At 41.0% G+C, this 12,434-nt stretch overlaps 1 protein-coding gene across 1 annotated transcript in view; it reads left to right on the top strand.

Annotated features, from left to right (window-relative positions):
* CLDN16 (claudin 16) overlaps nt 1–8,896 on the top strand; it is a 43,653-nt gene extending 34,757 nt beyond the window's left edge. The window contains exon 5 of the mRNA XM_001362514.3: nt 6,834–8,896. Within this exon, the coding sequence (XP_001362551.1) occupies nt 6,834–6,967 (134 nt within the window). The 3' untranslated portion in view covers nt 6,968–8,896. The remainder of the gene's footprint in view (nt 1–6,833) is intronic.
* The last annotated feature ends 3,538 nt before the right edge of the window (nt 8,897–12,434 follow it).

Genomic DNA, 12,434 nt, shown 5'->3' with positions numbered 1-12,434 from the left:
ACCAGAAATTCTGAGGTTTGGAGATGATGCACAAGTACATTCTAGGCATTGGGGACCAGGCATGGGAGTCAGCAAGTACCCAGAATGACCACAGGAGAGGGAAGCAAAGAGGCCATTTGAGATGGTTTATGGAGGTCAGTGGGGAGAATAATGTGTAATAATATTGGGAAGGTAGTTGGAGACAAGCCTATGAAGAGCTTTCAACATGAACTAGTGAGCCAATATTTAGTTTTTGAGCCCATGGCCCAGCCTTTAGAGTTTATTGATTAATATGTTGATTTGATTGAGGGCAATCTAGGAGAAATAATATGGAAAAGATGTTTGAAGCCATTTGGGCAAAGCCAAGAAGGGATATTGTGATTTTTATTACCTTAAGAGCTATCCACCTTAATCTTATTCTCTTAATCTTAATCCCTTGGAGATCACCTCCAATTTATTTTATTTATATTTTGTATTTCAAATAACAATTATTATTATTTATAAATTTATGTCTCTCCCATTAGACTACCAGCTCATGGGATCAGTGATTATCTATTTATTTTCTTTGTATCCTCAGGACTTAGCACAGAACCTGACACACAGTATGTGCTTATTAATATTGTTTGACTTGAGGGAAAGCAGAAATTTTATCATGAGGCATCCAGGGAAGATAACCAGGGTTCTGGAAGTATTTGTTTATTGTCACCCAATATTTATTGGATTCCTAATACATGTACTGCTAAATGAATGGTTGTGAAGACCTTTCCCTGCCCCCACAAAATTTCTTTTTCAGTAATATTGATAACTGCATTCATAGTTCTATAAAGAGGGCTTTTGAGGCATGATCTCATTTGAATCTTACAACAAGCTGCAGGGCTTTTTCACCAGGCATTATTACTCATGCTTTACAAAAGGGGAAAATGAGGTACAGGAATTTGAGTTACTTGCCCATGGTCATACACATATTTAATAAGGCAATCTTGACCCTTATATCATAGCTTTATGGATGACAAAATTCTGGATCTAGAGTGAGAAAGATCTCATTAACAATTGAGTTCCTCCTCTTACAAATGAGGAAAATGAAGTCTGGAAAGGATAAATGTGTTGTTCATGATCTATAGTATAGTAGTGGTAGTCTCTCGGTGACCAAGAATGACGATTGTCTTTGTGCATTATCATCTACGGTGTACCCTCCTGTGGCTTTGGAGTCCAAAGGCTGAGGCGCAGAGTCTGTGGCACATGGGGCCTGGGACGCCAGTTGTTACGGGAGGTGCGGTTGTGGTCTGGTGTCGGCGTTCACGCGCAGCGGCAAGACGTCGACGTTGCTCATCTTCAAAGATGGCGGCATGGTGAATGTGGGTTTGCCAGCTGCTTTTGTCAGAGGCAGCGAGTTCTAGTTGCTTTGGTGTCATGCCAGCCCACTTCAAGTTGGACTTTAGCTGATCCTTGAATCTTCTCTTTGATCGGCCTTGTTTCCTGAGTCCAGCTGGCAGTTCCCCATAGAATACCTGTCTGGGTTTTCTCTGTGGGTCCATGCGGATGACATGTCCACACCATCGTAGCTGGGCTTTGAGGACCAGGACTTCGATGCTGGCAGAGTTGGCTCTGTCGAGGACTTCCTGGTTGGTGATTCGTTCCTGCCATTGGATCCTCATGACTGACCGGAGAGAGTGTTGGTGGAATTGCTCCAGCTGTTTCATGTGCTTCCAGTACAGTGTTCACGTCTCACACCGTACAGGAGCGAGCTGAGGACCCTGCGTTGTACACTTTGAGCTTCGTCGCAGTGCTTACACCTCTGTTTTGGAGGACTTTGGAGCGCAGCCGCCCAAGTGCCTGGCTGGCCTTTTGGATCCTGGCATTAATCTCGTGGTCTAGGGACCCGTCGTTGGCGATGGTGCTGCCCAGGTACTTGAAAGTGTTGACGTTAGAAAGCTGCGTGCCATCGCTTGTAATGCATGGCTGGTTCATTGGCCTCCCTGGTGCAGGTTGGAACAGCACCTCTGTTTTGCTGAGGCTGATAGTCAGGCCAAACAGTTTTGTTGCGGTGGAGAACCTGTCCACAATGGTTTGGAGATGATTTTCCTGGTGGGCCATGAGAGCACAGTCATCTGCGAAGAGAGCTTCCAGGATGAGTCTCTCTGTTGTCTTTGTTTTTGCAGTCAGGCGGTGAAGGTCGAATAGTGAGCCATCCAGGCGGTATTTGATGTAGACGCCCAGGTCTAGATCCATCACAGCATGTCGTAATACTTGGGTGAAGTATAGGTTGAATAGTACCGGAGCAAGGACACAGCCTTGTTTCACGCCATTGGAGATGTTGAAGCGGTCGGAAGTCTCTCCACCAGATAGGGCTTCCCCTGTCATGTCGACATGAAAGAGCTGGATCAGTTTGACGAATTTTGCTGGGCAACCGAGCTTGCTGAGGATCACCCACAATGTGTCCCTGTTCACTGTGTCGAACACCTTTGTCAGGTCTATGAAGACAATGTAGAGACTCAGGTTTTGCTCAAGGCATTTTTCCTGCATTTGCCTCATTGTGAAGACCATGTCGATGGTGCTGCGATCTGGTCGGAAGCCACATTGTGATTCAGGCAGGTTCTGCTCTGAGACAGATGACAGGAGTCTGTTGAGTATAACACGGGCGAGGATCTTTCCAGCAGTGGAGAGTAGTGAGATGCCTCTGTAGTTGTCACAGGCTGCTCGTGAGCCTTTGTTCTTGTATAGGGCTACAATGGAGGCATCTCTGAGTTCTGGGGGCATGTCTTCCTCTTCCCATATGCTGGTCAGCACTATGTGGAATGCCTGGAGTGCCTTTCCATTTAAGGCCTTGTACACCTCGGTTGGGATCCTGCCTTTACTGGGTGCCTTGCCTGCACTCATTTGTTTGATGGCTTTTTGGACTTCCTCTATTGAAGGAGGGACGTCAAGTTGTTCAATGACTCTGACTTGTTCATGATCACACAGTCAATAAATAGCAGAGCCAGGATTTGAACACAGGTCCTCTTAATCTGAATATCTTTTCCTGTTCCTCTTTAAAAAAAAACCCTCTCCAGCCAATGTTGCTTTTGTATGAGATGAGATATGTATACTAGTGACTCAAATACAATTAGAATGAAGTGCTATTCAATGCTTGGATTTTAGAAGAGGGTACAGTTAAATGAGCTGGGTCTTGAACAGTGGGTAAGAATTAGACAAGTGGTTCTAAGAGAAGGTCAATATTAGCACAAATTATAGCAAGAGCTGTTGTTATACAAGGAGGTGGGAAAGTTTATAGTTTTATTAGAGGGAGAAACCCTGTTTGATAGGAATGTAGGCTGTGTGAACAAGTGGGAGATAAAAATGGAAAAGTAGGTTGGAGTCATGTGGAGTCATAGCTTCAATGCTATGCTGAAGAGCATTTTATCCAGGAGGCATTCGGGAGACTTTGAGGGTTATTCAGCAATTATGTGACATTAAAGGTATATAATATGGGAATTATTTCAGTGGCCATATATGATATGAAATAAAAACAGAGAGACTGGTTTGGAAGCTGTTATAATAATCCAAAGAAAAGGTAATGAAGACCTCAAAGATGATACTGGCAGGGAATTCAGAGGAGAATCCAAGAGTTATAGACTTAAAGCTAGAAGGCATATTAAATTATCACCCCATACTGGGTAAACGAGGAAACTGAACTCTAGTAAAGTTAAAGGACTTTCCCAAGATCACACAGATGATTAAGGCAGGATTTCAAAACCAAGTCTTTATGCTTCAAAATAACTGCTGAATTAGTATACCAGAGATAGAATCAGCTCAATGTAGGGATTGATTAAATTGGAGAATGTGAGGAGAGAGGAGGCCAGGAAGAGGGAATGCTACAATAATAGTTACACCAAGACATTTGAATATGGATTACAAAGTGATGAGTGATACTATTAGTGAATGTGACATCAAGAAGAATGGAACATTTTGGAGAAAAGATGGTGACCTGAATTCTTAATGTATCAAATTGGCCTTTCTAACAGAAAATCCAACAGAAGCTCTGCAAAAGACCTATAAAAATGAAGGTCTGTCTGGAACTCTGAAAAGAAGCAGGGGTTGAAGGTGAAGCTTGGTTAAAATTTCCACATGGTGTTTATATTTGGAGTCATGGCCATGGGGAAGAAGGAAGGAAGAAAGGGAGGCAGGCAGGAAGGCAGGCAGGAAGGAAGGAAGGAAGGAAGGAAGGAAGGAAGGAAGGAAGGAAGGAAGAAGGGAAGGAAGGAAAGAAGGAAGGAAGGAAGGAAGGAAGGAAGGAAGAAGGGAAGGAAGGAAGAAGGGAAGGAAGGAAGAAGGGAAGGAAGGAAGGAAGGAAGGAAGGAAGGAAGGAAGGAAGGAAGGAAGGAAGGAAGGAAGGAAGGAAGGAAGAAAAAATAACAAAGTAAAAACTCAGACCCTGGGAAAAGTCAGAATTTAGGGGAGGGAAAAAAAAGAATTTTGAAGGCCACAGAGGAAGCATGGCTAGAAAGGTAGGAGGATAGCCAGGAGATGACAGTGTTGCAAAGTTTTAAGACTAAGAGAATGAAAGAGAGAGGGAAAGTGCTGAATAAAAATATCACTTGATATATTCTAGAGAGAGAGGCACCAGGTGGGAGGGTGGTACTGAAGAAATAGTCATATTGTTGAAGCCTGTTGATTTTTTGAGAATCTTAGGAGAGGTGGAACTTCAAAGGCACAACAAGGCAAATGAAAGTCTGTCTTGGGAGCAGGAAATTTTGAGAATATTGTTTAAAGTCATAAAGAAAAGCAAAAGAAGAATGCAAGGGATTGAAGAGAAAAGAAGGAATAAAATAAAATTATTGGGGGAGGGGAACTAGCAGCTTCCTAGCCCCAAAGAGGAGAAGGGGATAAATTTAGAAGGAACTGCCATGTTTTCAGTCAATCTGAAGTATAGAGTCATCAATGATTGGCTTCCACATGGTTATTTCTGTACTAGGACCTTGGGGCAAGTGTGGTCCTATGTCCAAGGCATATTCACTATAAACTATAAAACCATCAAAGGAAATCCTCACAGGAAAAGTTTGTCTGGTCATTTCTTTGGGAATGTAGAAAAGAAAATCTGTGGGTGTTCTAGCCTACTGTCTCGAAGGCTTTATTTGACTCGAGACCTCTGAATCCTCATACTCCTTCTATGGTCAGAATACTGACCAGTTTTAGGCACCCACTAAGAGCCTGTTATGATTCTCCAGGACCCAAGAACACTGACTGATTATAGCTCCTCCTGGTATGGACAGATTGGATCATTCCTCAGCATAGTCCACACTTGTGGTATTCTTCCTACCCACAGAAATCAGCAACTTTCTTGTTGTGTGAGCTTTGTCCTCACTTATTCTTTATGTGCCTCAGTTTCTGTAGTGGTAAAATCGGAATAATAATAGCACCCATCTCCCCAGGCTGTTATGAGGATTAAGTGAGATGGCCATTGTAAAGCACTTAGCCCAGTGCCTGACACATGGAGAGCATCATATAAATGCCAGTTATTATTATCATTAGTATTCTCATTTGTTTGGGAGCAGGTGCACATCTCCAAAGAGTAAAGCAGCTTTAAGTGGGTTTTTAGACTCATGAAGATTCTCCTGTCTGATGGGAAAGGCTGCGTGTTTTAAGGGCAGCCATGGCGGTTGGGATAGGGAGGCAAAGGTGGAAAGATCCATGGGAATGAGCTAGGAGCAGATTGCTTTTCCTATCACTTCAGTATCCTGGGTTAGCCAGCCTGGTATGGACTCTCCAGCATGAGATGAAGAGCTATCGTGAGATCAATGTGATCATAGTTCATAGACCTCCCTGCAGGTAGGGAAGCCTCTTCTTACCCGCTTCTTAACTTTGGGGTCTTCGGCAAATGACAACCGTGTTGGCTCTTAATTTATTCATCTATAAAATTAAAAGCTTGGACTCAATGGCCTCTAGAGTTGCTCAAGTGCTAAATCTCTGAAGCTCCAGTTAATCCTCCATTACATAAAGCTCAATTAGGAAATAAACATTTATTTGAGCACCTACTATTATGTTCCAGACCCTGTGCTCTTAGTTAGTAGGTCAATATTTAAGTGAGATGAATGGCTAAGAACAATTTTGCTTTCCATTTAAGGTCAATTATTCTGCTTTGGTGAATATGCTGGCAAAAATGAGATTTTATGCTAATTTTTGGACAATTTAAATTATTGTCAATATTTAATAATAATAACTAACACTTATAAGCTAATATTAATATAGTACATACTCTAAGTCAGGTATTATGCTAAGTGCTTTATGAATATTATCTCATTTTATTCTCACAACAACTCCAGGATGTAGACACTATTATAATCCACATTTTTACAGTTGAGGAAATGTATCCTTAGTGACTTGTCCAAGGTGACCCAGCTAAATGACTGAGATCAGATTTGAATTCAAGTCTCCTTAACTTAAGATCTGATGCTTTTTACATTATCTCACCCTGCTGCCCCAAATTATGTTCCCTATTTATATTCCAAAAAAATTGCAAAATTATTAATGTTATTTAATCTCTGGGACTTACATAATGTAGAATGAGCCTTCAACCTCAAGGAAGGAAGGCTGAGGTTCCAACTGCATTTCTAATATTTATTAGCTTTGTGACCAGAAGCAAATCCTTTCCTATCCAACAACTCTGTAAGGTTTACTAGGCTCTAAGTGATCCGAGTATCATTCCACAACACAATACATCCTTGATTTGGTGGTCTGATGCCAGGGGAAAATAAAGCTTTTTTCCTCTTTTAATTTGTCACATTTTAAAGCAGAAAATCAAACGAATTCATCCCATTTTCTCCTTTTCCACTCTTTCTAATGCATTCTTTATTTGTCTGTCTTTTTTTTTCTAATAGATTTGGGACCAGAGAGGAGCTATGCTTACTCCCTAAGGAAGACCTACTCCCATGCTGGGATGTCAATGGCTAAGTCATACGTGCCCCCTCGAACAGAGACCGCCAAAATGTATGCTGTGGACACAAGAGTGTGAATTCTCTTTCCCTCTTTGTGCTGCACCCACACACCACTCAAATATAAATCAATGTGGCGAGCTCAAGCAATCACCATTCAGTTTAGTGAAATTATCATGCCATTTAATGTGCTCAATGCAAGGGAATGGTAAGAGCCTCTGAAAGCTTGACCCAAGAGCCTCGAGTCATCATTTTTATCTTTGCTTCCATCCATTTTCTTTTCTCCTCTTCGCTCCCTTTTTCATTAACAAAAGACAATCCACTTCCCTTTGAAGATCAAGTTGCTCTTAACTTAGATCTGTGTTTGTAATTTGTCTGTTGGCTTTACAGATGGTGATTTAGTGACATTAAACAGGAGGCCTTTTTAAAGAATGAAAGAGAAGGAGCGCGATTAGGATCTCGGCCACGATGAGCTGCCTTCTTTCGTTCTCTTCCTCCTAGTTCCTTTTGGAACTATGAATCATACAGAAACTATGAAAAAAGATAAATCAGTCCCCCAAGTCAATGTCAACAGCTGTCCACTTGCAGAGAAAATGGGGAAAACAGGGCAGCTGCATGAACCTGCCATTGGTGGGAGAGTAAAGATGAAACGCATTCCCTTCTGCATCCTAAATGGGAGGCTGAACTAGAGGAGAAGCCCATGGATGCCATCGGCTTTATGAGTAACCGCAGAAGAGATCTGTTTTGTTACTCTGCAGCTGTCTCCGAGACGGACATGACCGAGGACTTGGCAGAAGCAGCATGCCCCAAACACCAAGTTTAGCCCACCGAGGGTTCCACTAACTGTGCCCCTTGGTCCTCAGGAGGTCAGGCTCCATGGATGGCTTTTGCAACTGGGAATCTCTCATTTGAGCAGATATAAATTTAGATAGTTCTTCTGCTCTCTAGAGATGTATAACTCTCCTGAGAAAAGTATGTGTCTTTGTTAAAATATTTTTTTGTAAGTGCACAAAATCTTCATAATTGGATATTGTGACTTTAATTGTGTCTCTATTTATGTCATAATGCTGATGAGCTTCCTCAGGAGTAATCATGGGCAAATGGCAGCCAGTGTGGTGGAAGCTGTGGCTACAAAATAAACAAACTATGAGCATTTCATGACATTTTCCATTATGTTTCACCATTCATGTATTTTTTACACATAGGATGAGCACTCTCACAGTACCTTTAGGAAGAGTCATAAGCTTGTGAGTTGGGATGGTTCTCAAATATCAAGGTCTAGTTCTATTCTACATTAGGTAGCTGAGGATGCTTTGATTTCAAAAGATGATCTGGGGGGCAGCTGGGTAGCTCAGTGGATGGAGAGTCAGGTCTAGAGACGGCTGGTCATAGGTTCAAATCAAGCCTCAGACACTTCCCAGCTGTATGACCCTGGGCAAGTCACTTAACCATTGTCTAGCCCTCACCACTCTTCTGCCTTCGAGCCAATGTGCAATATTAATTCCAAGACAGAAGGTAAGGGTTTTAAAAAAAGAGTTGTCTGATTTGACCCAAATCACATGGTCATTGTGAGGCAGAAGTTCTGGGTTCTGGGTTCTGGCCTAGAACCCAGAATGCTAGGTGGGTTCTTCCCAGACATGTTCTTTCTCCTCTGCCTTACAGTCTCCAGACAATTGATAGATGCTGTTGTAAAATTAGAAATAAAAAGTAAATTCTGAGTTTCAGTTAGTTCAGAGTTCCAAGAAGAGTTTGAAGTACAAGATAGAAGAGAACAAGGCTTTCCTTTGTCTTTTGTCCTTGTGGATGTGGTCATGAGGTGGAGGTTGACCCTGTTTTATTATATGTGAAAGGAGGAGCAGCCTTTCAGGGGAACTTTTACAACTTTCTTTCCTTGTGATTTTTAAAGCCTCTTTTTTCTATGGATGAGTGTGTCAGAGGACAATGGTGATTGTGGAAAAGGACAAATGATCAAAGCTATTTTCTCAATAAAAATATATATTTTCTGATGAGCTTGATTGTTTCTTCATTTTTCCAGGGGAATTATTTTCTAAAAAATCCTCTATTAGTGAGTCATTGTATAACATATATGCATAAATACACTCACACAAATATATATTGGATGCACCAATACTACAGATAAGATGTACAAAATTGGAGAGGGGAGGAAGAATGTGCTCTCTTTTATTCATCTACTAAGTCATCAGTTCTTCCAACTCCAAAGGCAATAAGAGGACTTTTTGAAATCTCACAGTGCAAAGGGGCAGTTGTTGGTTCCCTAAGTTGTTCCTTAATTCCATTAGGTTTCATGTGACACCCTTTCAGGGTTCTCTCGCTCTTAAGGTTCTAATAGTGTCCTTTTGGACTACTATCATTTTGACGTAAAGGTCATGAGCCCCCACCAGTGTCCTTTCCATAAACAATCACCCAGTACTTTGGTCAAAGTCAAATGAGCTTCACTGAAATGTCATGGCAAGAATAGTAGTTAAAAAATCTTTCCCTCAACTCATGGGATCACCTCATATCAAATAGGTGCAGGGTCAGGAGGAGGTACTATGAGGAAGAGAATGGACACAGCTATAATATACAATAGTAGAACAGGCAACACACATTGCCAAGCCAACTTGAAACTCCAGAACTTCAAGGCCTCACTATCCTTTATTTGTCTGAAGTTTGCTACAGGCTAAGATGTTAGAGATGGAAGTCTCAGTGTCCTATTTTGCTGGCCTGACTCTGCGGAGCATAGATTATCTGCTCTATGGACAGCTGGACAGCTCAGGAGCATTTGCTTCTTGTAGGTCACTGCATCTTAGATGTATGGATCCATCTTCTGATGGGCTGAATCAAAGAGGTCACTTGTTTGTTGAGCTGCTTCTATACCCAGTTTAACTGTGTCTAGGCTGGACCCCAGAGGTTACTCATTCACTGGCACACATACCGTTGGGCTGAGCTGCACCTATCTATGCAGCCAATGGTACAAAAGTTTTCTCTCATCAATCTAGAATGTCCACACTTGTTCTAGTTTTCCTGTTTCCCAGAAGGAGGGACCTCAAGTGTGCCACCATTTCAGATGGTTTAGACATGCATCAAAAGCCCATTACATTTCACTACTGGATCTGTGTCCCAAAGGGATCATAAAAATGGGGAAAGAACTGAAGAAAAACATGTATAACTGCTCTTTTGTAGTGGCAAAGAATTGGAAATTGCAGAGATGTCCATTTATTGGGAAATGGCTGAACATATGGTGGTATGTGTTGATGATGGAATACTCTTGTACTATAAGAAATGAGAAGTAGGATGATTCCAGAAAAAGCTGGAAAGATCTACATGAACTGATCCAGAGCAAAATAAGCAGAACTGGAAGAACATTGTCCCCAGTAACAATATTTTTCCAATGACCAACTTCAGACTATCTTCCACTTTAGTTTACTTATAGTTTTATTTTGAGGCTTTGGTTTTATATTAATATTCTGTTTCAGTAATGACCAATGGAGAAATATACTTTGTATGATAATATATGTACAATCCAGATCAAATTGCTTACCATCTCTTGGGGGTAGGGAGGGAAGGAGGAAGAAAATTTGGATTATTTAATTTGGGAAAACATATGTTGAAAATGTTTATTGCTTGTAACTGGGAAAATAAAATATCCTGATATAAATAAAAGCCCATTACATTTGGATTATGGCCATCAATTCTGAATTAGCCAGAGAGAGTTCCATTTTGGTCTTATGGAGCTAAATGTCTGTGAATAAAGATAGAAATACAGCTCATGTCCTAGAGACGAGATCATTGTGTTTGCAGACATCCTTGTGTCCATTAAAGTCAATACAGAATCAGGCCTTTTTTAAGGTGTGGAATATTAATTTTGAAACTGAAGGCGTTCTCCTTTTGCATGTCAATAACTCACTCCTTTTCCTAATCTTTTGGCTTCACTGAAGTCTCCCTGAGGGCACAAGATTCCACTTGGAACCACAAATGGACACTCTAGTCAAAGCACTCCTTAAACTTAGAAAATCACAAGACATTCCATAAAAAGAAGAATTCTGCCTGGTGAGAGGGTGTCTCACACACCTTGACAGTGTAGTGGGAGGTTTGGTACCTTAATGAGCATCTGGGCACTCACTCTAAAGAAGCAGATCCATCCCACTCACATGTTCTCATCCTCAGAGATTCTTGTTCAAGTTCTATGAGTAACAGTTGCTGATATTTGTTTGGTGCCAGAAAGTTCACAAAGTGCTTATCCTATGTGACTTATAACATAGAATTCCAAAGACTCAGAGTAGCTGGGTTTGACCTCAAACTTAATCTTCCATTACAATATTGTTCCATATGGATCAATATAGTAAAGCCTCCCCCCAAAATCTTCCATGCCATTCCCTGCCATTGTGGTGATTCTTTCTTTACTACAGATAGAGAGTATCCCCCAAAATTCCTTACTTGGAGGGCTCCCTTGTTTCCCAAGATTCTCCTCTACTGGAAATCTGTCTTGAAGCCTGAGTCTATGCTTTGGGGGACCTACACTGTCCAAAAAGGTCAGTGGAATTGTTTCCTAAGTGCAATGCTGAGAAGAGACTTGGTGGATGGTCCTTTCCATTTTCTAAGGATCAAGATGGATCAGCAAGTCTACTTTCTCTAAAACATCCTTTCCAGGACTTTGATTATAAAAGAGAGTGAGTGGTAATAAGGTAATATGGTAATAGCTTAAGGAGATGGTGGGAACAAGTATTGAAGTTTTTGTTTACTTGTTTGTTTTTAAGATGGAGGAGATGGACATGTTTCTGGATAGTGGAAGGGTCCGTTTATAACAGCAATACTTAGTCTAGCCCAAAAAGTGCATAAAAGAATTAGAGAAATAATTGCTGTTGGTATTGTTTTAGAGCCATTCAATGCCAGTTTTCCTTTGAAAAGTTTGATCCACTAGACTAGTAAGACCTTCATTCAATCAAAGATTGTATTTCTGTCAGGTTTTGTTTACTCTCTTTCACTCCAACAATTGGGAACATTGACTAGGAATGATATCCCCAAATACACCATGAAGATCTCTGCTTTTTAAATTGAGCAGCTACACATCATCAGGAAAGGAGCCAAATCAGATCTCAATGACTTAATGTATTGACAACCAAACCCAGAGATTTAAGTTCCTGGGTTCAAATCTGGCCTCAGATACTTCTTAGCTGTGTGACCCTGGGCAAGTCACTTAACTCTCCTTGCTTAGCTCTTACTTCTCTTCTATCTTGTAACCAATACTTAACATTAATTTTAATATTGAAGGTAAAGGTTTAAACAATAATTAGTTGGTTAGGGGCATCTAGGAAGCTCAGTAAATTTATAGTCAAGCCTAGAGATGCAAGTTGCCAGGTTCAAATCTAACCTCATATATTTCCTTGCTATGTAACCCTGAGTAAGTCACTTAACCCCCATGGCCTAGTCCATATCACTATTTTTCCTTGGAATTAATACTTACTCATATTGGTTCTCTGAAAGAAGAGAAGGATTTGTAAAAATAATTAGCTTTTGATTTTCAGAGAATAAATGTTTTTATGCTTC

This window comes from Monodelphis domestica, chromosome 8 (assembly GCF_027887165.1).
Source record: "Monodelphis domestica isolate mMonDom1 chromosome 8, mMonDom1.pri, whole genome shotgun sequence".
NCBI lineage: Eukaryota > Metazoa > Chordata > Mammalia > Didelphimorphia > Didelphidae > Monodelphis > Monodelphis domestica.
This window is presented reverse-complemented; position numbering and strand designations above follow the sequence as displayed.